Raw genomic sequence first — 26,854 nt, 5'->3', positions numbered from 1 at the left:
GAAATTCACGGTTCCTTCCTTATTTTCATTAATTTTTTCTAAAAATTATTTACATCCATTCAAGTTTCATACATTTTTTAATTGTTCTGTCTCGTTAATTGTTGTCAGCGCTTCTGATCATACACGATATATATTATGTATTTGTACACACCGGTTCATGTACTTCTGTAACTTGAAGTCAGTAGTTTCGTTTTATTACTTTTGTCGGGTCTTGATCATTGTTTTTGTTATCACGTTTTCTTAGTTTGTTAAATAATTTCTTTACTCCCTCACACTTCCTTCGGTTATGTCAAACACATTCGTGCACCTGCAATTATATTGGTGTGACGCACAATGTACGTATTATATTATATAATTAACATACATTATGTATAATATAATACCTTACAATAGAGTGTTTGTAATTGAAGCTGTTTGTTGCAAAGTTTCAGCATCATATTTACGTATTATATCTGTCGTGTTGTTTCATTTTTTTTTCAATCATTATTCTTGCGTATACGAAAGCTGCGTTACACTCATGCCGTAGAATTCATTGAGAAAAATTGACTTCTATTTTCATCATTAATTAACACGGATATTAGGAGAAATATTCAAAAATTGAGCATTCAATTCCACGTTTCAAATACACTACACAATCTCGATTGCAAAGCGCTGCGGACCTTGCATGCTATGTTACTTTTCTTTCCAACTATTCAATTTATTCGATTCTTATTTTCTATACAAATACTGAATACTTCTTCCAGAAATTTGCGTTCAAAACGCTATCGTATACCATGTATAAGAATTTTTTTTCAACCAGTATAATAATTCCCAATCATTTTCTTCGTCATTTGTTACAATCTTCTACAACACTGCCATTATGCAATATATGTATAACGACGTGCGTAAGCATAAAGTTTAGTGCAGGTACTTAGGTTATTATACCGTTTCCTAATTTTTTTTTATGTTGCACGAATGAGAAATATTCTGTAATGACATTTTAATCTATGACTGCTAAAGCATCATCGTTTTTTTTTTTCTTTTTTTTTTTATCAGAGTGTAATGCTAGAAATCCTCCGATATTTTCATACACTTTTGGGGAATGAAATACTTTCTTCAGCTAATTTCACCGTCACTAACGAAAAAATTGTCAGACTTGTAGTTTCTCGAAGTAAACTAACTGACGTAACGTCTTAAATTACTCTCAGATATTCATCGGTTTTCTTGAAAAATGTTGTCACCCAGTAAAACTTGAAACCACAAATGTGACGAGCGTAGTTTTTATCCTTATCTCAAATCTTGAATCGATTTCATCTGACGTAGAATTCCGACGGAGTTAGCCATAGTTTAATTTTCAACATAACTCCAAAAAGCATTGATCACAGAAGGTAACAAAGAGAAGAATTTCCGTAAAGGTTTAGAATTTTAAAGAGGTAAATTAAAAATATTATTCGTTATTGCGAAGAAAGTCGAATCAACAAAAAAAAAAGAAAACCATTTTTGAGTCGGTATAAATTCATATAGAATTCAACCTTCTGGTATTAGAAACTAAAATGTGATGTGAGGCGAAATTCATTTTCCTGCTTGTTAACAAAATCTGATTTTTTCAATAAATGTCCTTCGTTTGTTTGTTTGTTTTTTTTTTTAATTTATTTCTTCTTCTCCGGCGAGTATATACGATTTGATTTACACTATTTTTCAATGTTTTCATTTGTTTTCTATATATTGTTTGAATGATATTCGAATACAGACAATCTTGCAAAGAAAGTGATTTTCAAAATTCCGCAATGAAATCTCGAGCGTGCAAAATTGTATTAAAAGTCGTTACTGCACGAATGGATCGTGATAAACGATCCGAGTTTAAGATACGAATGAAATGTCAGGGCTACGATAAAAAGATCTCGGGAAGACAGGTTGATAGATAATTAAGTGTGATTTGGCTGATGGAAGGTTGGTGAGATGTAAGTCTCTTTGTTTGGTGTCTGTGATGTTGCAGCGGCTCCCGGCGGTGCTCAGCAGGATAGGCATAATATTGGCCAGCCCCCTGGTAAGATCCCCTTTCACCCTCGTCGCAGTCGCGACATTCCGTATTACATCCTTGACCGGAACGCCGCGACTCTCAGAGAATTTTCAAAAAATTCAAACCAAAAACGAGCAAACGAGGTTTGAACAAAAACTCTACTCGAATACGCGGAGTTGATTATTTTCTGTAACGAATGTAGAAAAATCCGGTAGCAAGAACGTTGGAAAGTAACTATCGAATTATTCTTCTTCTCTTGTTTTTTAAGTTCTTTCTTCCTTTTTTTTCTTTTTCTTTTTCTTCTTCTCTCTACTCTCGTCAGTCTTTTTCGCATCGCGGTGTAATACGAAATGGCGCAACCGTGCTTTATACAATACAATACATACATACATACATACATACATACATGCATATGTATACTTTATATATTGCCGTATGTGTTTCTTAATGCATAACATGTATCACGAAAGCATTTACCTGACTGCTGATCTCTAGAGCTGGGCATTTCAACCTTTACGACGTATAAATCGTAATTTATCTATTGTGCCTTTTGAATTCCGAACACCCCGCACGTCTCGCATGAAGATAATATATCATATGTTTTAAATAGGGAATTCGGTACAAGATTTACCAGTCTCAAAATCTCACGATCTTTGATTTTGTCCGCGATTTTTGAATTTAATTTGAGATCCTCTCATTGATTGATAAAAGGACGACAAGTTGACGCAATCTTACTGATGTATTTTCGGAAGGAATTAGTGAAGAATATGAAAAAATAGTATTCGATTGAGTTTTATATCAGAAAATATTCTTGTTGGATAAATTTCGAGAGTTTTTTATTGCTGGTGCTGGGAAAACAGTATAAAATATTTGAAATTTAATCAAAGTTCGTGAAGATCTTAGACTAATCAAAAGTATTGAATATCTCAATTTATGTATATAATATAATATATATTTATGTTAGCCATGAATTATAAACCCAGCAGCAACGTTATGGTGTCAAATTATGACTTAGAGAAACTAAAAAAACACTAACCGCATAGTCAGTTATTATTTTGACTGGCTTAGGGCAGGCCACAGATGCTCATTATTTTATTGCATGAATGGAAGCCTACTGAATTTTCCATGAAGTTTTCTGATTAATTTTCAATGACTTGTCTATTGCAGATCATAGTTGTTACAATATGACATATTTTATATACTAATTTCAATCATTATTTCATTTGTCAGCTTTTATTTGTATATAACGCATGAGTTGTAGAAAATTCATAAACACGTCGGATCATTTGAAAAATAATTGCAAAACGCGACCACATCTTTTCTTTACAGTAATCATGTCGACAAATTATAAAAAGACGTAACAATCTTTTGACTTGTCTATTAATTTTCGCTTCTCGCATTTCATTGTACTTAAGTTTGCGATTTTTGATCGAAAAATAAGGGCGTCAATTATTGCTTTCTCGATTTTGTGTTGACCATTATTCATTTACCACGGCATGTCGGAATTTCGTTATTTCTTAACATTCTTCCATGCAATGAGCTTAGTTTGTACGTATTATTTCTGCTTTTTTTCTATCTGTTTTACCAATAGTTGTGACAAGCACGCACGTAATTCGTTATTGCTGCACTTCCGCTTTGCCGTGTATTGTATCTATTTACTACTTTGACACATCGTCCGCACTTTTCGTACGAAATCTCATCAAATTTATATTCAAAATAAATCATTAAGAAAATAATTATAATATAATAATTGAACATCAAGATGTAACAAAAAATATCAGATATGCATTTTTTCAAGCAAAAAACAACAAAAAACAAAACATATATAAAACATAGGTTCGTGGTTATTTTCTTTCCAACCTATTGCACGATATGCAAATTGAGGAGTAGGTTGTTTTATTCAGGTTCAAAAAAAAAAACTGATCGATGCAAAGTTAATCTGGTACCCGTCACATTGCACTGAAATATAATCGATCAAATTGTGGAAGGTTGATTCTCGTATAATTGAATGCGACGTAGCGGCTTGGCGTTCCAACAAGTCACAGACTCAGAACACAATTTATTAATTTATCTATGCACGAACCGATATATCGAATGATTTATCAAAGAATGGTAAATTACAGTAGAATTAATATAAATTAACTTGAAAGTGACGAACTTTCACATTTAAGTTTCAAATTTAAGTGAATCAGTACATCGTAATAAGACATTATAGAATACTCTAAAACACTTTTCAAGGATACTAAAAATTTTTTTCATAAAATTAACGGTTCAACCATCGTGAATCAATTTTATCTATATAGCGTAAAAATTTCAAAAACGGACGATCCAGGTTTTTGTTATCAGTGCAAATTTCAAATTAAAATTGTACCAAGTTAAATTTTTTCGAAGGGACCTAGAAGAAATCTATTAACAAGAAAAAATTGAAGCATAAAGCCACGTCGTCTTGAATAACTTCTTTTTTTGCAACTGATTCATTGTTTCCAAACGAATTACTTACTCCAGAGTAGGTAGAATTCTCAACGTCTTATAAAATTACTCTAACTATGTATCAGGTCGTAAGGTATCGATAAAATAAAATACACGATAAAATTTGTTATGTCTACATACAAATATACGTGTATCTACTATTCATGAAACAATTTTGCAGTCAGATATTTTCCAGGATATTTAGGTGAAGCAGTTATTGCGAATTGTACAGAAATATTACAAAAGCTTTACGAAAGAGGATTCAATTGAAAACCGAAACCTCAATCTGTACGATATATCAGTACTAAAAAAAAATGTAGATACTATGCTGCGGCAGCATGTAAATTGTAATTGGATCTGTAAAATATAACGCATGCGTGAATTTTTTCGAAAAAATTCAGAACCAGAAGAAAAAGTAGAACACGTTTACGATACATAATTACAGAATATCAAATGGGCGATCCGATTTTTCAAAACAAAAAAAAAAAAATTAAATAAAAAATAAAAATGACAAGAATCAAAACTCGGCTAACGATAACGATACTGATTATAAAAAAACGTACACAGGGGAAAAGAAAAAAGAAAAAAAAAAAAGAAAAAAAAAATAGTAACAATTTTTTCGAGCGAAAAATCACGGATCGCTCAAGTTCGAGTGAAATATAATTTTCTGCCACGGAGACCCTGTCACAGGGCGACAAGAAACGGGAGGGTGGCGGTGCAACGGTACCAGGTGGTGGTGGAGGGGCGCCGAATGAAATCGTCACCTGCACAAATTGCGGACCAAATCCATGCACGCACACAGCTACGAACGGATGTGCAGCCGAGGTATGCATCAACCCTTACCACACATACAATCATCTCACCCCTGCCTGAACGCAGTCTTTACGACATCCGGTTCAACCATTTAGCCGCATGGTTAAATGTTCGAATTATACGCGTTGAAGATTTTTAATTCATTTATCGTACACACGTCAACTTCGAAATTGCGAATGAAATTCTCTGCTGATTTATTGAAGAAATTTTATTTCGCGTCAGAGTTACAGAGTAAAAAATGTTGGAAAAATTGTTTAAGAGCGGAATGTATTCTAGGTTAGGTTAGGTCAGTTCAAATATCGTATTTATTGATAAAGAAAGGTAGTGTTTTGACATATTCTTTACTCTGTGTTAATTTTGCTTTTACGAAACATCGGCCTAGATAGTTGGCGAAATCCCTAGCCATGTTGCTTTGCCGTGCTTGATAAGAATTTTTAGCAATGAACCAAAGGGAAAGAAAAGTTTCAGGTACTGGAATTACATTCTAAATTTGAACCATTTCATACACGATCGATTCGACTGTCTGGAATTTTTACCGGGAGATTATAGAGAAATCGGAAACTCCTTTGCATGGATTTTAGATGAGTAAAGTTGGCCGCTCATCTAGTTCCGAACTAAGGACGAGTGCTGCCAACGTAAAAATAAGCGTGAAATGTCTCTATAATTACCCAATGGTCAATGTACATGTTTAGCTGTAGAGTTGTGATTCAATGTGTAGATGTTGCGTGAAACGACACTGTAATGACCCTGAGTAGTGCTGCTTTGTGCAGGTGAGAAAAAAGGAGCCGCCGCATCCGATAAGAGTGGCAAAAACGATCGACGTCATAGCGAGGATCACGTTTCCGACAGCCTACGCCGTGTTCCTAATATTCTTCTTCATCCACTACAAGGGATTCTCCTAGACTCTGGTTAATCTACGGTTGAAAATACAACGACGAAATTTCAAACCCTGAACGAGTTACGCGAATTATGCACGGAACGTACCGATTTGTGGCCGGCACGCTTTGCGAAGATTAATTATCGACGAGTCGATAATTGCTGCCAATATCACGTTTTACCGAAGAAAAACGAAGAAGATTAAAACAACATACCGCGCGAATTAAAATCAACTCGTTCCTGATGCGTTACTTATACACATACACACGTGACATTATTATAATAGCAATAAGAATTATACAGTGCGTACGCATACCTAGTATAAACTATACCTATACATATATATATATATAATAATAATGATAATGAACAGTTCGTATATGATTGAAATGCGAAAAAATATACAGACGTAACTAGAAGAAGGAAAGACCGAAATTAAATGTGAATGAATCGAAATCATTGTGCAATAAATGCTTGATTTAAAGAAAAAACACCAAAAACAAAAGGAACATCGGGCAAAATGTATTTCATGGACCATTATAATTTACGGTATCGTAATAAGAGCGACACTTTACAATTACACTTTACACTCACAGTATAATATAATGTCATGTGTATATTATACAATTGCATATGCACAGATATAATGCGTAAGTTGCGGTAGTTATCGATAGTATAAAAATAAACTTAAGAGGAGGAAGTTTGATAATCTTGCGTCGAATTATTCGATTATTATAGGTGACATACTAAGTCACACGCATAAATATATGACGAATAATCCCACGCAGCGTTAAGAATTATGAAAATGTAACGAGAATTTCGCTGAAATTATTTTCAAAATACTTTGATCTGAATACTTTCAAAATCCGATATTTATGAACAACTCGGTGACAAATTCTTCTTTTCTGAAGAAGAATTTCATTTGACGGATAATGTATAATAACTTGTAACAAAGGAAGCATAATCGCATGATTTTATAGTAGCGAGCTTTGAAAAATATTACGCGACTTAGATTTCAACGGATTGTTGATGATTGCATCATATTTTACACGTGGATTACACTCGATGATCGGCAATACAAATTGTACTATTTAATATGATAAATGATACGGAACCGCAATTGATATTATATAATTGTTGTAATATTACCCATATAAATATCGGTGAAAATTAATTACACGTTATAATAGCCTTAACTGTTGCGGCAAAAAGTGCTTGATCAATTATTCGATTTTAGTAGTCTATAACAACTAGTCGACTGTCGGAACTACGAAAAGTAAAAATTGGAGAGTAGAAAAATAACGGAAATAGTCAAATTTGTACAATGTATGCATTTTTCGCAAACACTGTACGTGTATAATGTGAAAATAGTAAAACGTAACCTAAAACTTCCCGTACGCGTTTATACGGTTCGAATATTTTCATTTACAATCGCGGCGACAAAACGTCATAATAATTGGTACAATATAATGCATCTCGATACGGTTCACAACAAATGCGGGCGAAATTTAAAAACTTTCACCAGATTCTAAACTTGTACATACTAATATTTATAATATTTTATCGAAAAGAATAAAGTTTTTGATAATTCATAATTATCGATACAATAAATAATGAAGGTTAAACCTGTACTCTGAGTCTTGTAATGTACGGGGATATTGAGGGACGGGTGATGGTCAAGCTGTCGATCAAGTAATATTGGCACGACACGACGCAACACGATTGATTTTGCGCACTCCTTGCAGCCTTATAAATAAATGTTAATAAGGGTGAGAAACAAAAGAAAAAAAAAAAAAAAACCATAGCAAATACTCGACGAAAAGAACCAGAAACTGAAAGGAGAGATTTCAAAAATTAAATTGAAATTCGTCATCACATTTGCTAAAATTAATTTTAATAATAATGTTAATAATGATGATAACAATTTACTATATAAATATCATAAATCAATTAATCACAAAATACGTGCATATAAATAAGGATACAATGAAAGTAAAGAAAGAAAATACCAAAGAAACAATTATTATGTGGTGCTTTTTAAACGCTACGCTTTACATCCAAAATATATAAATAGTAAATGAATGATAAATAAGCTTGAGTATTATATAATATGGTAAAAAAAAATAACTAACGAACTATTATAATATAAAAGAAAAATTATGAAATTTTATTTCTGTAGCTTGAGTTATTACCGATTATGGTTATTGTCACTATCATTATCACTTTCGAACTTATCACGATCGTCATTACTGAAAGCCATACGTACTGTTTGTACCCAATATGTTACAGCAATATATATTAATACACAGACCAATCAATCCGCGTATAAAAACAATGTTTGCATTGAATAGCTTAATGATAATTGATATAGTATTAGAGATTTTAGTACGTAGGGTGAACGAAGAAGGATGGTAGAAAAGTAAGAAAGAAAGAAAGAAAAAAAAAAAAACACGTATAAGTCTCTAATTGTAAGTTACAATTTTACATTTCAAGATTATATTGTATAATATCCGTATATACATATGAATACCTTGCACGAAATTGACTGCCAAAAACCACGTTCGAAAACAATAGAAACATACAATACGACACAAACGGGAAACAAGAAACAGAAAAAATTCGGTTTGAGCACAGATCCATTTTTCACTTGATTATAATCGCGTAGAAAGTACGTATTCCTTTTAGAAATTTTTCAATATGTACGTAATTAGCGCGTTTGAAATCTGACGCTAATGTGTAAGATAGTAGATATTCACGGTATCAAAACTGCTATATATTTACGTAGAGAAATAATGTCGAACTTAAGAAATATCGAATTACAATTGCACATATACTTATATATGGGGCATTATTTTTCACGTGTTTTGATGTTTTGGCAATTTTTCATGTCATGTTGCTTGATAACGTCCAAGTTCGTGAGTTTTTCAGATTTTTGTCACTGACGTTGATTGCAAAAATGAACCAATGTTTTCCCGAATCAGGCGATAGGGTATAAGAACCGTTTGTGGCCACCATTGAATGTTTTACTTTTTTCTTTTATTATAAATCCATTCAATTATCGGGTATTAATTCATTGCGAAAAAATCCCCTGCATGTAATATCAAACAAAACTCTTCGATAATCAATTCTGTTAACAAATCAATATTAACAGTGATCAGTGCTGATTCAACAGTTTTATGCTATTTGTGATCACGTCCTCATTTACGTGCAATTGGTATGCCCAATAGCCAAAAACGGTGTATATTGATTTCATGTAAATTTCGGTGAATTTTTCTCGAAAACTCAAGTTCGTTTCAAATTTTCTAGCAATTTATTAGCAATTGCAAGCTGAAAATTTACATTGCACACTCCGTATAAATGTCTGTGTGAAATACGTTTTTCTAGCATATGATATATCACTTCTTTGTTTCATTATTATTTGATAAACTCATTACTTACGTTTTCGAAATATAAAAATCAATTAGAATTATATCATAATACCTGTGCACTTAGCTTTCAATATACCGCACCTTAAATAAATGCTGAAAAAATTTAGAAACTTCTTGATCTATAGAAAATACGAATGTATATTATGCAGGTATAATTAAATACACAACAAAATGTCGCGATCTATGCATAAATTGCGATAATTATAGGTATATCTTTAAATACTCATCGTTTAACAAAAAAAGATCTCTCTCTATATATATTAAATTATATTAATATGATACGATATAGGTGTGTACAGTGAATATTAGAAAGTACGTATGATATATATATACATGTATGGAATATTAGACGTGTCCCTAAGGATCTGATATCGAATTTCAATGTTGTACTCCTCAAATTGGTTCGAAATAATTAATGAAAAATTGTGCATTTTTTCCCTTCATATTTACCCGAGCCTAGAAAGCCTTACTTATTCTCGAAAGAAAAGCATTAATTTTTCGAGGTTCTTGATCGAAAGCGCGTACTGGGTTCAAAAAAAAAAAAAAAACCGTACAAAATTTTCTGAGAAAGGAAATGAAGGTAAAGTCCTTCTTATGAGAGAAAGGAAATTCTTATTCTTATAAAAAGGAAGATGAAGTCGTCGTCATTTTTAATATCTCCTCGTTATTTCTTACGATAAATTCCCTTTTTGCTTAAGACCAATCCAATTGAGATCCTTGAGTGCTCAGAAGTTTGGATTCACTAGTCGAAATTCCTTGCGGCACTAAAATTTAGACAGTGTAGTCAAAAATAGAGATAGCCAAATTTCCCAGTGGCATCTCAAAGGGAACAAATACACCTTCATTTTACTTTTTTACAAAATTTTGTACGGTTTTTCTTGAACCCAGTAGACATTTTTGAATAAAAACCTCGAAAAATAAATTTTTTTTTCTTGTGAGCAAAATTAAAGCTTTCTAGGGTTGGGTGAACATGGAAGGGGGAATAATATGCAACAATTTTTTTAAATTATTTTGAACCAATTCGAGGGATGCAACCATCGGAATTCGATTTCACTCTTTTTTAGGACAGGCCTAATAGAATATGCATATACTTTTCTTACATTAATGCATCCATCCAGAGAAATACCTTTGCGCTAGAATTTCAAGGAATGTCCATAACTAGCATCATTTACACGTAACGGCGCATTCTACGAGGTATAAATCAAAATCGAAGATCGAGATTTTGGATTTGCTCTATAATGTTTGATATGAAAGTATTGGTAAAAAATAGAGCTCAATTGAGAGAATAAAATTTCAATATTCCCTGTCTAAGATATTATTTCCGGAGGACCCGTTTTCTAAAATCTGAAAAAATTCAGAAAAATCTATTAAAATGCAACAATGTTTGTTAGTAGATTCGAAAAATGGAGCTTTCATTATATCAAAATATATACTATTTTGCGAAATGATAAATGTCAGGAAAAGCGATTCGTGGAATAAATTTAAAAATCTAAAATGAAGAACATTTTTTTCAAATAATGTGGATAAAACAAAGGTTTTGGGAAATCAAAAAAGAAGGTATACGTATATTGTGATATCAAATATTTGCCAATCATAAAGATATATTATCAATATTAAAAATGAAGTACCTCTTACTTTAACGTATTTTACTGGAGCTTTCAGATTTTTTTACAGATTACAGACAATGGCCGCTTCGGAAATAGCGGATTAAATCGTATATCAGATAGGGGTTGTATAACATTAAATGGCGTTCCGTTTTTCGACTTGTACATTCATGTAAAAAATTGTACAGTAAGTAAATCAGATATGTTAACTTCCGATCTTGATCGATATCTCGTGGAATACCCCATATGTAAGATATTCTTTTCCAATTTCATCGAAGAAAAAGTTTCCCAACCGTCTGTTAGTTGACGAAAAAAATCAAATAGCGAAATTATTTGTCCGTTATTTATATTTTTGTATTTATTCGATAAGCGATTGAATTTCTGAAAATCGATAATGTATAAAATTTCAAAGGATTCACATTCGGTGCATCAAAATTGTCCTTTTCTTTACTTTTCCACATATTCACTTTGATTTTTATCCCCCTCCCCAATTTAGATGAGGTGAAGGAATTCCGCAATCCGCATTGATTTAGACATTATTATACAATACGGTAAATCTTTTCACAAATACCTTAATTACATAGTGTAACAACATAAACTTGTGTATAAAGAATTCGAATACAAAATTATCGTGTATCCGCATCACATGTGCACACACATTAAACGTTGTAAGTAAAATGAAATTTCAGCTATACGCTGTCGGTATAAGCGCACGTTTGAAATTGTTAATTTTTTTTTTTTTTAATTCTATATCCATAAAATTTTTTTAGAGCCTATGAAAAATGGTACATGTATAAATATCGTTTCCTATTATACATATTTACACAGACACGCGTAGAGTAATGTACTTGTGTAAAGACGTAAATTAATTCTTGTCGATCAATTAAGATATACAAACGATGACACTGGTGTCGCGATAAGAAAATCACACAACGAATATTGCGTAGTAGCTTGAAAGAATGTAAAGGAAGCGATCTGTCGAGAAAAATACACAACATTGTTAGCTTGAAGACTTAAAAAGAAAATCAGCAGGCTTAATCAGCAATTACTTAGAATTTACACAAAACCAATTCAAAGTTGTATGAATGTTGGGTAAGAGGAACGAACGTTATATAGATATTCAAACGTATATTTGTAATTATAACGTAGGAAGCATGAGCTATATACATAATATAAAAAAGAGTAATTAACGGATAGCAAAAAGTAAAGAAAATAAAATAGAAGCAAACAAGCTTGAGTGATTAATGGTATGGCTTTTTTAACACAACGCTTGACGGAAGTGATGAAATTGTTGGAGTTACTTTCTGAATACGTGAATATTTATAAAAATGTCTTACCCAGGATGAAAATTTTCCGTTTCCTGAGTTTGATTGATTTTTTTTTTTTCCAATTGCCCTTATAACTTTTTTGCTCCTGCAAATTTTTTCTCCACAATCGAGCTAAATATCGATTAAAGATTTCACTAAAACTTGACAACTTTTCAAACAGTAATAAGCGTAGTAAAGTTCCTCTGAAATTGTTATGCTTGAGATATAAAAAGTAGCGGCTATAATTCCTTTTCATGCTTATCAGAAGTCTTTTTTTCATCCTGCCTTCGCAAATTTCAAGCCAGATATTTCGTTATTACTTCCGAGGTTACCGAAAATACAATTCGAATTATTTGCAGTAGACATTTTGTCAAGGAAAAATTTATCGCCTTCGGAGAATGGGTAAACTTTTTTTCTGAAAAGGTGCATCATACTTAGACTAGAGTATTTTTCTATTGGACAGAATACAAGAAGCAAATCTCAGTTCCAAATGTCTTTTATATTATTTTTATTTCCAAACATCTATTACATCATTCTGGGTAGCAGCCAAACTACAATTTGACTCTGCGTGTAATCTTTAAACCCAAATCTGTCGAAACAATTTTATACACGTTACCCCCAAACGCTCTAAAATCACACGCTAAATTATGCGTTAGTTGATTAGACATCATCCATAATTAATGCTCTTCGGACCAAAATGTTATATTTAACTAATCCAACGAAAAAAGGAAATTAGTATGTTGTGTTACAAGTGCGGAAAGTGAGTGATTTCCGATGAGTGTGAAGTTTGCAACGTGAGTCGCAATAGGCAAATGCTGTGTTCACATGATTCAGATATTGCCCATTCACACGTGTGACATATGTGATTTTTTCCAACACCTTTGAAGGAAAGTTTCATTTGAGGAGCAATAAAGGTGCCACAGACAGTGTGTAAAATTTGGGTTGGGTGATTAATTGATAATACAATGCGTAAAGTCAAGTTATTTGAAAGTGCGCTTGCGTTAAAGAATGTCGTAGTGTTTAAAACCGAGCATTTCAACTGTGCGCATGCGCCAACATGTTTTACCGCACTGTCTGAAAATGGGGCACTTTACAATCGAACTTTCCAAGCAGGTGTGGAAAATAATATTTTTCTCCTTGCATTAGTTGCACCAATTAACTAGGCTGTGGTTCAAATCAACCAATTGTATGCTTGTATATCTCGTAAGTTAAGCATAGGAACAAAAGCTATACTAACATTATTATATTGTTGTTATGCCGTATATTATACATATACTTATATTATATTGTACGTTATGAATTATTATTATTATGGCCATTATCATTATCAATACTGTTGTTTGATTATATATATATATATATACATATATATATATATATATATATATATATATATATTCGTTTATTACATGTTACAACTAATTATTGTGTGGAATTATATATCTTGCGAATGAATTGATGTTATTATGTGAAATTGTTTTTATGTATACTGCAGCAAATGATTGACAGTAACGTATTGTCATACAAATTATACCAATAATAATACGAAAGTTGAATCAAATCAGGTTTTTTTCTTTCTCTGTATCGTTTGTAAATTTTCATCGTTGTTATATTCGTTGCTGGGCAGTCGATTGTTACATGACATCTTAGGTAGATTATATACACTGTTTACATCATTCTGTTTGTATCGACCATAGATTTATTTGAAAAGTATTGTAAGGAAAATAAGATAATTTTTATTCTATTAGTATGTGATTCGTTTTGTTTTGTCTTGATTACGATACATTACATATTTAGTGTAATCTAATATATAAATGATGATTAATATTGTGTTCTGCGCAATATGCTGCCAATGATAATGGCAAGGACAATTCCGTATGTATAGTAATAATTATCTGATATGTTGATACATAATATGTACGTATTAAGGCAAGAATCAAGGGACGATAATTAAAGAATTAAAAAGACAAGCTTAAAAGAGAGAAATAAAATAATGAACGAAGAAATATGTAAGAAAAAGACAAAATCACCAAAGCTTGTTTTGATAAATCGTCATCTAGTAATATAGCTACGTTCAATAGTCAACTTTTTTTTCTTCCATTTTTTCTCATATCTTGCACGCATCGCACGAAAACACAGCTCGATTGTAATTGCAATTTGTCAAATAATTGAGTGTGTAACTATACTATTATAAAGATGTATCGACGTCGTTGAGAAATTGAAAAACAAGAACAAAAAATATTGTAGTTCTAAAGGAAGGAGAAAACCACATACATAACAGTAATAATAATCTACATTTATCCAATTTCCAATACTATTCTTGTTATTTTTGTACTTTTTTCACTGCACTGGCGAATATGTGTCTAATGTTTCTCTCATACTCTACTCGCTCTGTCTGTTTATCTCTCTTTCTCTCTTTCTATTTCTTATACGTTGACACCGAACTACATACTTTCGGTCAAACAATGAACTCGCAAACTCAGAAGTAAAAACGGAGAAATCTTACGGACTTTGATAGCTTCTTAGGGAAAACAATATTAGCTTTCCTATTTCTTTGGGTGAACATTCGAAAAGCAAGGACATTGGAATGCTTAACGACAAAATACTAGAATGAAATAAAAGTTTCTTATATAATGTGAAATTATGTAGTTCATTGAAATTCCATACATTTATAAATATGTATATAATAGTATATTGTGTTACAAGTGTGGAAAGTGGATGATTTTCAATGAGTGTAAAATTTGCAACGTGAGCCGCAAAGGCAAGCGCTGTAATTACACAAATGAGATATCGCCCATCCGTACGTGTGGCATACGTTGTTTTTTCCAAAAATTGTGAAGGAAATTTTGATTCGAGAAGAAGCGAAGGTGCCGCTGATAGCATGTAGAATTGAGGTTAGGTAACTCAAGCTGATTGCCACAGTGTATAAAATTGAGTTATTCGAAAGTGCTCATGCATCAACGAAAGCCCTAGTGTGTAAAATACAACACTTTACTTGTGCGCATGCGCCAACGTCGTTTTACCGTACTTTTCAGAAATGGCGCACTTTACGCACACCCATACACTTCGAAAATCAAACTTTCCAAGCAGGTGTAGGAAAGATAAATTGGAGCAAAGAAAAAATAAAAAAGATAAACAATATGGAAAAATACGAAAAGAAAATAGAAATAATCAATTGTCAAGACAAGCCTTATAGATATAGTCAGCAAGTGGATATTATTACGTAATTAATAATTATATGATATATGCATAATTATAAATATTTAATAGTATATATAAATTATACATTGAATCAAATTTTACTATTACGATACTATATTAAATTGTATTATTCTGCACTTCTAAGTACCCAATAAGTTTGGATCTAAACTAAAGTGTGGATATATTGCAGCCTGTGATTTAAAACGAAATATAAAATATGGTGTGAACAAAAACGATATTGTTCCGAAACTTGAAACCGCAGACACATATAACGATTGATAAAAATTATAATCACCGAGTATTTTATAACAAGCATTATGATCAAACTCTCAACGGTTTGTTGGAATATCCGGTGTAATCAGGAAGCGTGTGAAGCACAGAAATATAAACGGCTTTTGCAAATAACGTCAAGATGCTGAATAATCCCTTTACATTATACAGACCTATATAGAAATATGAATTACAATACGATGTAAAAAATATTGCTATTGTAAAATGCGTGGAAACGCGTGCTCTATTATAAATTCACAAACACTCTATGTACAGCCGATTGATCCGCACTATATTACATACATATACGTTATAATACATATTTAATAACCTTACGGTAACACGGGATTTCTTAATGGTGAGCGCGAATTTGTTGATTGTAAGTAATAATCATTATTAATTTATCGGCTGTGTTTGTATGTACATGATTAAATATTAAACTACGGAACATAGATAAGATAATACTGATCAACGTGCACAGTGGTTTATTATTAATTTTCTTGAACGGCCCGCCACGCATGAATAATTTGAAATTTTCATTTCGTCCCTGATTCTATATTTTTTGTAAAGGTTTTTTGTCTTTGCAAGAAAGTTATAAGCCTGTCAGTGAGGATTTTCAATTCAATGTTTTTTGGATATGAGGGTATTGTTGCTGGTACTTATTTGGATGCTAATTATCATTTTGGTAATTTCCAAATTGCAAAGTGAATTCTTCTAGATGTATTCCACTTTGATGTACTTGGTGCAGGGTATTTGTACACATGGTGTGTTGGAAAACACCCTCCATCGACGTGTTTTGCAGGAGGATTCAAGTAGCCGCAATCTGAGGTCGCTATAAGGGTCGAAACAAAAGTTACAGTCGCAAACAAGAGGTACGCAAAACTAGATTTCGTATATCCTGAGCTGTTGATTCTACAATCTTCCAGATGCCCTTTTTTGGTTTCCTGATGGTCCAATTATTCTCATAGGGTTCTAGGTATCTAGTTGGGTCGATTACGAAAAAAAGCATATTTTCGGCGTTGAAATTCGCAATGAAACAGGCTGAATAATTTGAATTTTGTCGGTGGAACTTTGGCTAACTTTGACCGATACTAAAATGACTTCGTCGGATCACTGTATCGACGTTCGAATTTTGGGAAAAAAATCGATTACGCGTGGTTTGAAGTCGCTGTCAGCATCAGATAACGGGATGCAGCCGAATAACGAAAATTATTTACGTATTTTCTTCGACGTCCATCAGCTGTTGATTCGACGTTGTTGTAGATGTTTTTGAAGCTTCCGACGGGTCTATACAATATTATGTCGTGTCAATCTATTCGCTGGTTACAGCACCTTTGTTATTCGAATTCACAGAGAATGCGAAACTTGATCAGACTTGGTCTGCAAATTTTGACGATTCTAGATAGTAATGAAATCAGGTGGTTGATGCACGTTATCGAAATAATATTCCGGAAATAATCGATAGCACACAAATCAAATCCACATCGACCAACGAAACAAGAGTTATAGCCAGAATACAGAATATTTTCGTCGTTATTTTTCCGCTGTTCGCCCTACGCTCTTTTCGCTGCGTTCTTCGAGTTCCCGAGTTCCTGGGGGTCCAATAAGTCAGGAAATGGTCATACAAATCGAATCTGAGACCAAAAATTTTCCGCTCCATAATTTTGATCAAGATGAAATGGATGCTCCGTGTACGAGACGTTATTCAACGCGTAGTCCTGATTTGAAGGCCTAAAAAGGTGACTGTTGGCGATTTTTTTTTATAGGTATATACAGAATGAAGCTTCTTAAAACTTCGAGTTTCTTTTAACTCATATTTGAAAGGTACGAGCAAAAATTTTTATCATCGAACTGTCATAGAATGGCATTGTTATTAGCTGACCCGTCAACTGAAGAATATATCTTTAGACAACGGCTGACCATCGAAAGACCTAGTCTCAGAGTCTGGAATCGGCAGGAAAGATAAGGTGCGTATTTCTTGTCTGAAATGTAAAAACTAAAATCATCATACATCATACATCATACATTCGTAGTATTGAAGTTCGAAACTAAAGTTTGGATGTTCGGATGTTCGGATGTTAAGAAAGTAACGTCACCAAAAATTTTTTTTCTCTGACTTCATCGATCTGTAGTAATCGTCGGTGACGAAAAATAGGTAGTCAAATTTCTCAGTCTGGAAACAACCGCGCAGTAGAGCGGACGTATGAGAATCGCACTCCGCAGATTTCGAGTACCGAGTTCTCTATCTCCTGAACCCTGCGCTCCGGGTTCGCTTCCTGGTGCAACTCGAGTTCCAGGACAAGCGCCCCGTAGTTTCTACGCTCCAGGTCCACTTCCTGGTGAAACTCGACTTCCAAGACAAGCGCTCTGTAGTTTCTGCACTCAAGGTCCTTTACCTGGAGAAACTCGACTTCCAGGATAAGCGCTCCGTGGTTCCTGCGCTCCAGGTCCTCTGCCTGGAGATACTCGACTTCAAGGACAAGCGCTCCGCAGTTTCTGTGCTCCAGGTCCTCTATCTGGAGAAACTCAACTTCAGAGACAAGTACTCCGTCGTTCCTGAGCTCCAGGTCCTCTACCTGGAAAAACTCAACTTCAGGGAGAAGCGCTCCGGGACAGCTAACTGTGATGTCGATGATCGACTTCGAACCGGTGGCTTCCATGCTCCAGGTTGGGGCGTCTCCCGTGTTTATGGGCCAGAGGTCGAGTCTGGCCAAGAACTCAGCCACGGTCTCGCCCCTCTCATCCCATCTATCGGATCCCCATAGCGGTGACTCCGCGATAAAGTCGCCTGGCCGCCTGAGTCTGGAATCGGCAGGAGAGATGAAGTGTGTATTTCTTGTATGAAATGTGAAAACTAAAATCATTATACATCATATCATATCATCATACATCATACATCATACATCATACATCATACATCATACATCATACATCATCATACATAGTATTAAAGGTCGAAACCAAAGTTTGGATGTCGGATGTTCAGAAAGTGACGTCACCAATTCAAAATCAGCTAGCCGAAATCCTCAGTCTGGAAACAACCGCGCAGTAGAGCGGACGGATGAGAGTCGCGCTCCGTAAATTTCGAGTACCGGGTTCTCAACCTCCCGGATCCCGCGCTTCGGGTCCGCTACGCGGTGAAACTCGACTTCCAGGATAAGCGCTCCGTGGTTCCTGGTTCATGTTCACAATAAATTATTTCAATTCGCTTTTCGCGCAAGCCCAATTTCAGTAGCTGTCAGTGCGCTAATAAAATTTCTATAACTTTATAGTCTTCTCATAATCTTTTTGGTGAAATATGTCGATAAAAAAATTATATTAAACCTTACACATTATTTTTGATTTGTTCTCATGCTGAAAATATTTATGACTATTCGAGGTATAACTCGAGGTGGTTGGCGGTGGTCGTTGGGGGTGGTTGAAGATGGTCGGCGGTGGACGAGGAGGAGGACGAGGATTTGTGCTCGGTGAGTAAAACACTTTTATAATATTTCATGGCAATTGTAATTATATTTTATCTAAAATATTTCAAACTAGTCATGTTTACAATAAGTTATTTCAATTCATTTTTCGCGCAAGCACATATTCAGTAGCTATGAATAAGCTTATACAATTTATTATATTATTAATTAATTAATTGATCAATTACTCAATTATATTAATCCTTACACAATATTTTCGATGTGTTCTTATACTGAAAATATTTATTACTATTCAAGATATAACCTGAGGTGGTTATCGGTGGTTGTTCGAGGTGGTCGGAGGTGGACGAGGAGGAGGACGAGGATTTGTGCTCGGTGAGTTTAGCATTTTTATGATATTATATGGCAATTGTAATTATATTTCACCTAAAATTTTTCAAACACTCCATGTTAACAATAAATTATTTGAATTCAATTTTCGCGCAGGCGCAAATTCAGTAGCTATGAATGAGCTAATAAAATTTATATTCTTAATCAAGTAATGAATTATAGTAATGCTTACGCAATATTTTTGATGAGTTCTAACACTTGAAATATTCATTAGTATTGGAGGTATAACCTGAGGTCGTCGTCAGTGGTCGTTGGAGGTGGTTAGCGGTGGTTGGAGGTGGTCGAAGGTGGACGAGGAGGTGGACGAGGATGACGAGGAGAACAAGGTGGATGAGGAGGATAAGGATTTGTGCTTGGTGAGTTTAACATTTTTATTACATTTAATGACAATTATCATTATGTTTTATCTCAAATTTTTCAAATTCGTCATATGTACAATAAATTATTCCAATTCATTTTTCGCGCATGAGCAAACTCAGTATCTATAAATGCGCTAATTAAATTGATCATATTGATAAATAATAAATTGATTATATGAATCCTTACAAATTATTTTCAATGTGTTCTTATACTGAAAATATTCATTACTATTCCAGGTATAACCCGCAGTGGTGAGCGGTGGTTAGCGGTGGTCGCTGGAGGTGGTTGAAGATGGTCGGAGGTGGACGAGGAGGAGGACGAACTGAACTGAGTCTCAAATCCCTGTTGACATAAAAGCAGCTATTCGATAGAAATTGTAGTTTATAGTTTACACAGCCCATTGCATGATATTTCATTATAAATTCATATGTTTCAATGTATTTAGAAATAATTTATGAAATATACAGAGGTCATGTGCAAATAATAAATGAATTGATTCGACCGCAGTTTGATGTATTCATTAGAGCTTTAACAATAAATTTAAGCTTTGTTACTTCTTTCATATTATTATGGATAATCAAAAACATTTCCGACTAATCGTGCTGTGGAAGCATGGGGATTAAACCAAATGTAGCAAAAGATTAGAAACAGTGTATGTAGAGTACGGGTATTTTTGTAATAATGCAAATAGAATAGAATTCCACGCCTTGCGAATTAGCTTTCCAGTCAGAGATGAATGATGAATTTTAAGGACTGCATTATCGTTGTTGAATACTCTATGCCTCATGGTAAAAGAAGATCTGTAACGACAAACTTGATGCACCGGATCATCGTCGACTTTAACTTTTGAAATGTCCTACCATTTCCGAACACCTCCAACCATCCTATTTACCTATATTACCAGATTAGCTATGATATGAGAAGAGAAGAATTATTCATTTCGAAATGGGATTCTATTCGACGCGCGCTCGACGTATTCCATGACATTGGTATTCATAATTATTCCAACAACTTTTCATTTGCTCTCTCGATCTTGAATTTTCATAGGCATAGAATCGAAACGTTGTTTTAGCTGGTCGCAAGTGAAGTATCTGCGTTGAGTGGAGGAGCAGAATTGTCTTTCGAAAAGTATTCGGATGGAAAAAAATTCAGAGCAACTGTAATACATCACGGATGCGGTAATTTTGAACGAGATGAAACGGATGCTTCGTATATGAGACAGTATTTAACGCTGCGTAGTGATTTAAAGACCTAGAAAGGTGATAGGGAGAGAAAGAACGACGCTTCTTAACATTTCGAGTGTATTTTAACACACATTTGAAAGATACGAACGAAATTTTTCATCATCCAACTGTCGCAAAACGGCAGCGTTATTAGAATATATCTTCAGTCAACGGCTGACCATCGAAGGGCCTGGCCGCTTGAGTCTGGAATCGGCAGGAGAGATAAAGTGCGTATTTCTTGTATGAAATGTGAAAACTAAAATCATTATACATCATATCATATCATCACACATCATACATCATACATCATACATCATACATCATACATCATCATACCTAGTATTACAGTTCAAAACCAAAGTTTGAATTTTCGGATGCTCGCAAAGTGACGTCACCAATCTAAAATCGGCTAGCCGAGTTCCTCAGTCCGGTAACAACCGCGCAGTAGAGCGGACGGATGAGAGTCGCGCTCCGCAAATTTCGAGTACGGGTTCTCAACCTCTCGGATCCCGCGCTTCGGGTCCGCTGCGTATTTCGAATACCGGGTTCTCAACCTCCCGGATCTCGCGCTTCGGGTACGCTACGCGGTGAAACTCGACTTCCAGGATAAGCGCTCCGTGGTTCCTAATTCATGTTTACAATAAATTATTTCAATTCGTTTTTCGCGCAAGCCCAAATTCGGTAGCTGTCAGTCCGCTAATAAAATTTCTCGACTTCCAGGATAAGCGCTCCGTGGTTCCTCGTTCATGTTTACAATAAATTATTTCAATTCGTTTTTCGCGCAAGCCCAAATTCGGTAGCTGTCAGTCCGCTAATAAAATTTCTCGACTTCCAGGATAAGCGCTCCGTGGTTCCTCGTTCATGTTTACAATAAATTATTTCAATTCGTTTTTCGCGCAAGCCCAAATTCGGTAGCTGTCAGTCCGCTAATAAAATTTCTCGACTTCCAGGATAAGCGCTCCGTGGTTCCTCGTTCATGTTTACAATAAATTATTTCAATTCGTTTTTCGCGCAAGCCCAAATTCGGTAGCTGTCAGTCCGCTAATAAAATTTCTCGACTTCCAGGATAAGCGCTCCGTGGTTCCTCGTTCATGTTTACAATAAATTATTTCAATTCGTTTTTCGCGCAAGCCCAAATTCGGTAGCTGTCAGTCCGCTAATAAAATTTCTCGACTTCCAGGATAAGCGCTCCGTGGTTCCTCGTTCATGTTTACAATAAATTATTTCAATTCGTTTTTCGCGCAAGCCCAAATTCGGTAGCTGTCAGTCCGCTAATAAAATTTCTCGACTTCCAGGATAAGCGCTCCGTGGTTCCTCGTTCATGTTTACAATAAATTATTTCAATTCGTTTTTCGCGCAAGCCCAAATTCGGTAGCTGTCAGTCCGCTAATAAAATTTCTCGACTTCCAGGATAAGCGCTCCGTGGTTCCTCGTTCATGTTTACAATAAATTATTTCAATTCGTTTTTCGCGCAAGCCCAAATTCGGTAGCTGTCAGTCCGCTAATAAAATTTCTCGACTTCCAGGATAAGCGCTCCGTGGTTCCTCGTTCATGTTTACAATAAATTATTTCAATTCGTTTTTCGCGCAAGCCCAAATTCGGTAGCTGTCAGTCCGCTAATAAAATTTCTCGACTTCCAGGATAAGCGCTCCGTGGTTCCTCGTTCATGTTTACAATAAATTATTTCAATTCGTTTTTCGCGCAAGCCCAAATTCGGTAGCTGTCAGTCCGCTAATAAAATTTCTCGACTTCCAGGATAAGCGCTCCGTGGTTCCTCGTTCATGTTTACAATAAATTATTTCAATTCGTTTTTCGCGCAACCCCAAATTCGGTAGCTATGAATAAGCTTATACAATTTATTATATTATTAATTGATTATTTAATCAAATACTCAATTATACTAATCCTCACACAATATTTCCGATGTGTTCTTATACTGAAAATATTTATTACTATTCAAGGTATAACCTGAGGTGGTTGAAGGTGGTCGGAGGTGGACGAGGAGGAGGACGAGGAGGACGAGGATTTGTGCTGGGTGAGTAAAACACTTTTATAATATTTCATGGCAATTGTAATTACATTTCATCTGAAATATTACAAACTTTTCACGTTTACAATAAATTATTTCAATTCATTTTTCGTGCAAGCACATATTCAGTAGCTATGAATAATCTTATACAATTTATTATATTATTAATTAATTAATAAATATTCTTATAATATTCAATGGCAATTGTAATTATATTTTATCTGGAATATTACAAACTTGTCACAATTACAATAAATTATTTCAATTCATTCTTCGTGCAAGCACATATTCAGTAGCTATGAATAACTTTGTACAATTCATTATATTATTAGTTAATTGATTAATTACAATAATCCTTACACAATATTTTTGATGTGTTCCTATACTAAAAATATTCATTACTATTCCAGGTATTACCCGAGGTGGTCGGAGGTGGACGAGGAGGAGGACGAGGTGGACGAGGAGGAGGCGGGGTGGGTCGTGGGAGAGGACCACTCCTCTCCTCAGAGGAGAGGATGAGGTGGGGTGGGTCGTGGGAGAGGACCTCTCCTCTCCTCAGAGGAGGGGGGGGGGGGGGGCAGGGAAGGGGGAGGGGAAGGGGGAGGGAAGGGAAGGGGAAGGGCGCGGTGGGGGGAGGGGTGGGTGGCGGGGAGGGGGAGTGCGGGAGGGCGGGTGGGTGGGTGGGAGGGAGGGAGGGAGGGTGGGTGGGAGGGAGGGAGGGAGGGAGGGAGGGAGGGAGGGAGAGAGAGAGTGGAGGACGGATGTCGATGCGAGCCCATTAAAGATAATAAAGCAAAACACCCCCCCCTCCCGCCCGCCCGCTCGCCCGCCCACCCTCCCTCCCTCCCTCCCTCCCTCCCTCCAACCCTCCCTCCCGCCCTCCGCTCCCCGCCACCCACCCCTCCCCCCGCCCCGCCCTTCCCCTTCCCTTCCCTCCCCCTCCCCCTCCCCGCCCACCTCCCCCCCCCTCCCTGCCCCCCCCCCCCTCCTCTGAGGAGAGGAGAGGCCCTCTCCCACGACCCACCCCACCTCCTCCTCTCCTCTGAGGAGAGGAGTGGTCCTCTCCCACGACCCACCCCGCCTCCTCCTCGTCCACCTCGTCCTCCTCCTCGTCCACCTCCAACCACCTCGGGTAATACCTGGAATAGTAATGAATATTTTTAGCATAGGAACACATCAAAAATATTGTGTAAGGATTGATGTAATTAATCAATTAACTAATAATATAATGAATTGTACAAAGTTATTCATAGCTACTGAATATGTGCTTGCACGAAAAATGAATTGAAATAATTTATTGTAATTGTGACAAGTTTGTAATATTTCAGATGAAATATAATTACAATTGCCATTATATATTATAAGAATATTAATTAATCAATTAATAATATAATAAATTGTATAAGATTATTCATAGCTACTGAATATGTGCTTGCACGAAAAATGAATTGAAATAATTTATTGTAAACGTGAAAAGTTTGTAATATTTCAGATGAAATGTAATTACAATTGCCATGAAATATTATAAAAGTGTTTCACTCACCCAGCACAAATCCTCGTCCTCCTCGTCCTCCTCCTCGTCCACCTCCGACCACCTTCAACCACCTCAGGTTATACCTTGAATAGTAATAAATATTTTCAGTATAAGAACACATCGGAAATATTGTGTGAGGATTAGTATAATTGAGTAATTGATTAAATAATTAATTAATAATATAATAAATTGTATAAGCTTATTCATAGCTACCGAATTTGGGGTTGCGCGAAAAACGAATTGAAATAATTCATTGTAAACATGAACGAGGAACCACGGAGCGCTTATCCTGGAAGTCGAGAAATTTTATTAGCGGACTGACAGCTACCGAATTTGGGCTTGCGCGAAAAACGAATTGAAATAATTTATTGTAAACATGAACGAGGAACCACGGAGCGCTTATCCTGGAAGTCGAGAAATTTTATTAGCGGACTGACAGCTACCGAATTTGGGCTTGCGCGAAAAACGAATTGAAATAATTTATTGTAAACATGAAACAGGAACCACGGAGCGCTTATCCTGGAAGTCGAGAAATTTTATCAGCGGACTGACAGCTACCGAATTTGGGGTTGCGCGAAAAACGAATTGAAATAATTTATTGTAAACATGAACGAGGAACCACGGAGCGCTTATCCTGGAAGTCGAGAAATTTTATTAGCGGACTGACAGCTACCGAATTTGGGCTTGCGCGAAAAACGAATTGAAATAATTTATTGTAAACATGAACGAGGAACCACGGAGCGCTTATCCTGGAAGTCGAGAAATTTTATTAGCGGACTGACAGCTACCGAATTTGGGGTTGCGCGAAAAACGAATTGAAATAATTTATTGTAAACATGAACGAGGAACCACGGAGCGCTTATCCTGGAAGTCGAGAAATTTTATTAGCGGACTGACAGCTACCGAATTTGGGCTTGCGCGAAAAACGAATTGAAATAATTTATTGTAAACATGAACGAGGAACCACGGAGCGCTTATCCTGGAAGTCGAGAAATTTTATTAGCGGACTGACAGCTACCGAATTTGGGCTTGCGCGAAAAACGAATTGAAATAATTTATTGTAAACATGAACGAGGAACCACGGAGCGCTTATCCTGGAAGTCGAGAAATTTTATTAGCGGACTGACAGCTACCGAATTTGGGCTTGCGCGAAAAACGAATTGAAATAATTTATTGTAAACATGAACGAGGAACCACGGAGCGCTTATCCTGGAAGTCGAGAAATTTTATTAGCGGACTGACAGCTACCGAATTTGGGCTTGCGCGAAAAACGAATTGAAATAATTTATTGTAAACATGAACGAGGAACCACGGAGCGCTTATCCTGGAAGTCGAGAAATTTTATTAGCGGACTGACAGCTACCGAATTTGGGGTTGCGCGAAAAACGAATTGAAATAATTTATTGTAAACATGAACGAGGAACCACGGAGCGCTTATCCTGGAAGTCGAGAAATTTTATTAGCGGACTGACAGCTACCGAATTTGGGCTTGCGCGAAAAACGAATTGAAATAATTTATTGTAAACATGAACGAGGAACCACGGAGCGCTTATCCTGGAAGTCGAGAAATTTTATTAGCGGACTGACAGCTACCGAATTTGGGGTTGCGCGAAAAACGAATTGAAATAATTTATTGTAAACATGAATTAGGAACCACGGAGCGCTTATCCTGGAAGTCGAGTTTCACCGCGTAGCGTACCCGAAGCGCGAGATCCGGGAGGTTGAGAACCCGGTATTCGAAATACGCAGCGGACCCGAAGCGCGGGATCCGAGAGGTTGAGAACCCGTACTCGAAATTTGCGGAGCGCGACTCTCATCCGTCCGCTCTACTGCGCGGTTGTTACCGGACTGAGGAACTCGGCTAGCCGATTTTAGATTGGTGACGTCACTTTGCGAGCATCCGAAAATTCAAACTTTGGTTTTGAACTG

General features: G+C 35.6%; 1 protein-coding gene across 13 annotated transcripts in view; it reads left to right on the top strand.

The window, feature by feature from the left end:
• The window catches only part of LOC124181014 (glutamate-gated chloride channel), a 101,672-nt gene extending 85,981 nt beyond the window's left edge, over nucleotides 1-15,691 (top strand). For 4 of the 13 annotated variants that reach the window (XM_046567103.1, XM_046567109.1, XM_046567099.1 and 1 more), the window contains 3 exons: nucleotides 1,976-2,026; nucleotides 5,159-5,293; nucleotides 6,037-15,691. In XM_046567103.1, the coding sequence (XP_046423059.1) occupies nucleotides 1,976-2,026; nucleotides 5,159-5,293; nucleotides 6,037-6,183 (333 nt within the window). In that variant the 3' untranslated portion in view covers nucleotides 6,184-15,691. The remainder of the gene's footprint in view (nucleotides 1-1,975; nucleotides 2,027-5,158; nucleotides 5,294-6,036) is intronic. The other 9 variants (XM_046567110.1, XM_046567100.1, XM_046567098.1 and 6 more) reach the window with 6 other exon arrangements.
• The last annotated feature ends 11,163 nt before the right edge of the window (nucleotides 15,692-26,854 follow it).

Source organism: Neodiprion fabricii, chromosome 4 (assembly GCF_021155785.1).
Source record: "Neodiprion fabricii isolate iyNeoFabr1 chromosome 4, iyNeoFabr1.1, whole genome shotgun sequence".
Taxonomy (NCBI): Eukaryota; Metazoa; Arthropoda; class Insecta; order Hymenoptera; family Diprionidae; genus Neodiprion; species Neodiprion fabricii.
This window is presented reverse-complemented; position numbering and strand designations above follow the sequence as displayed.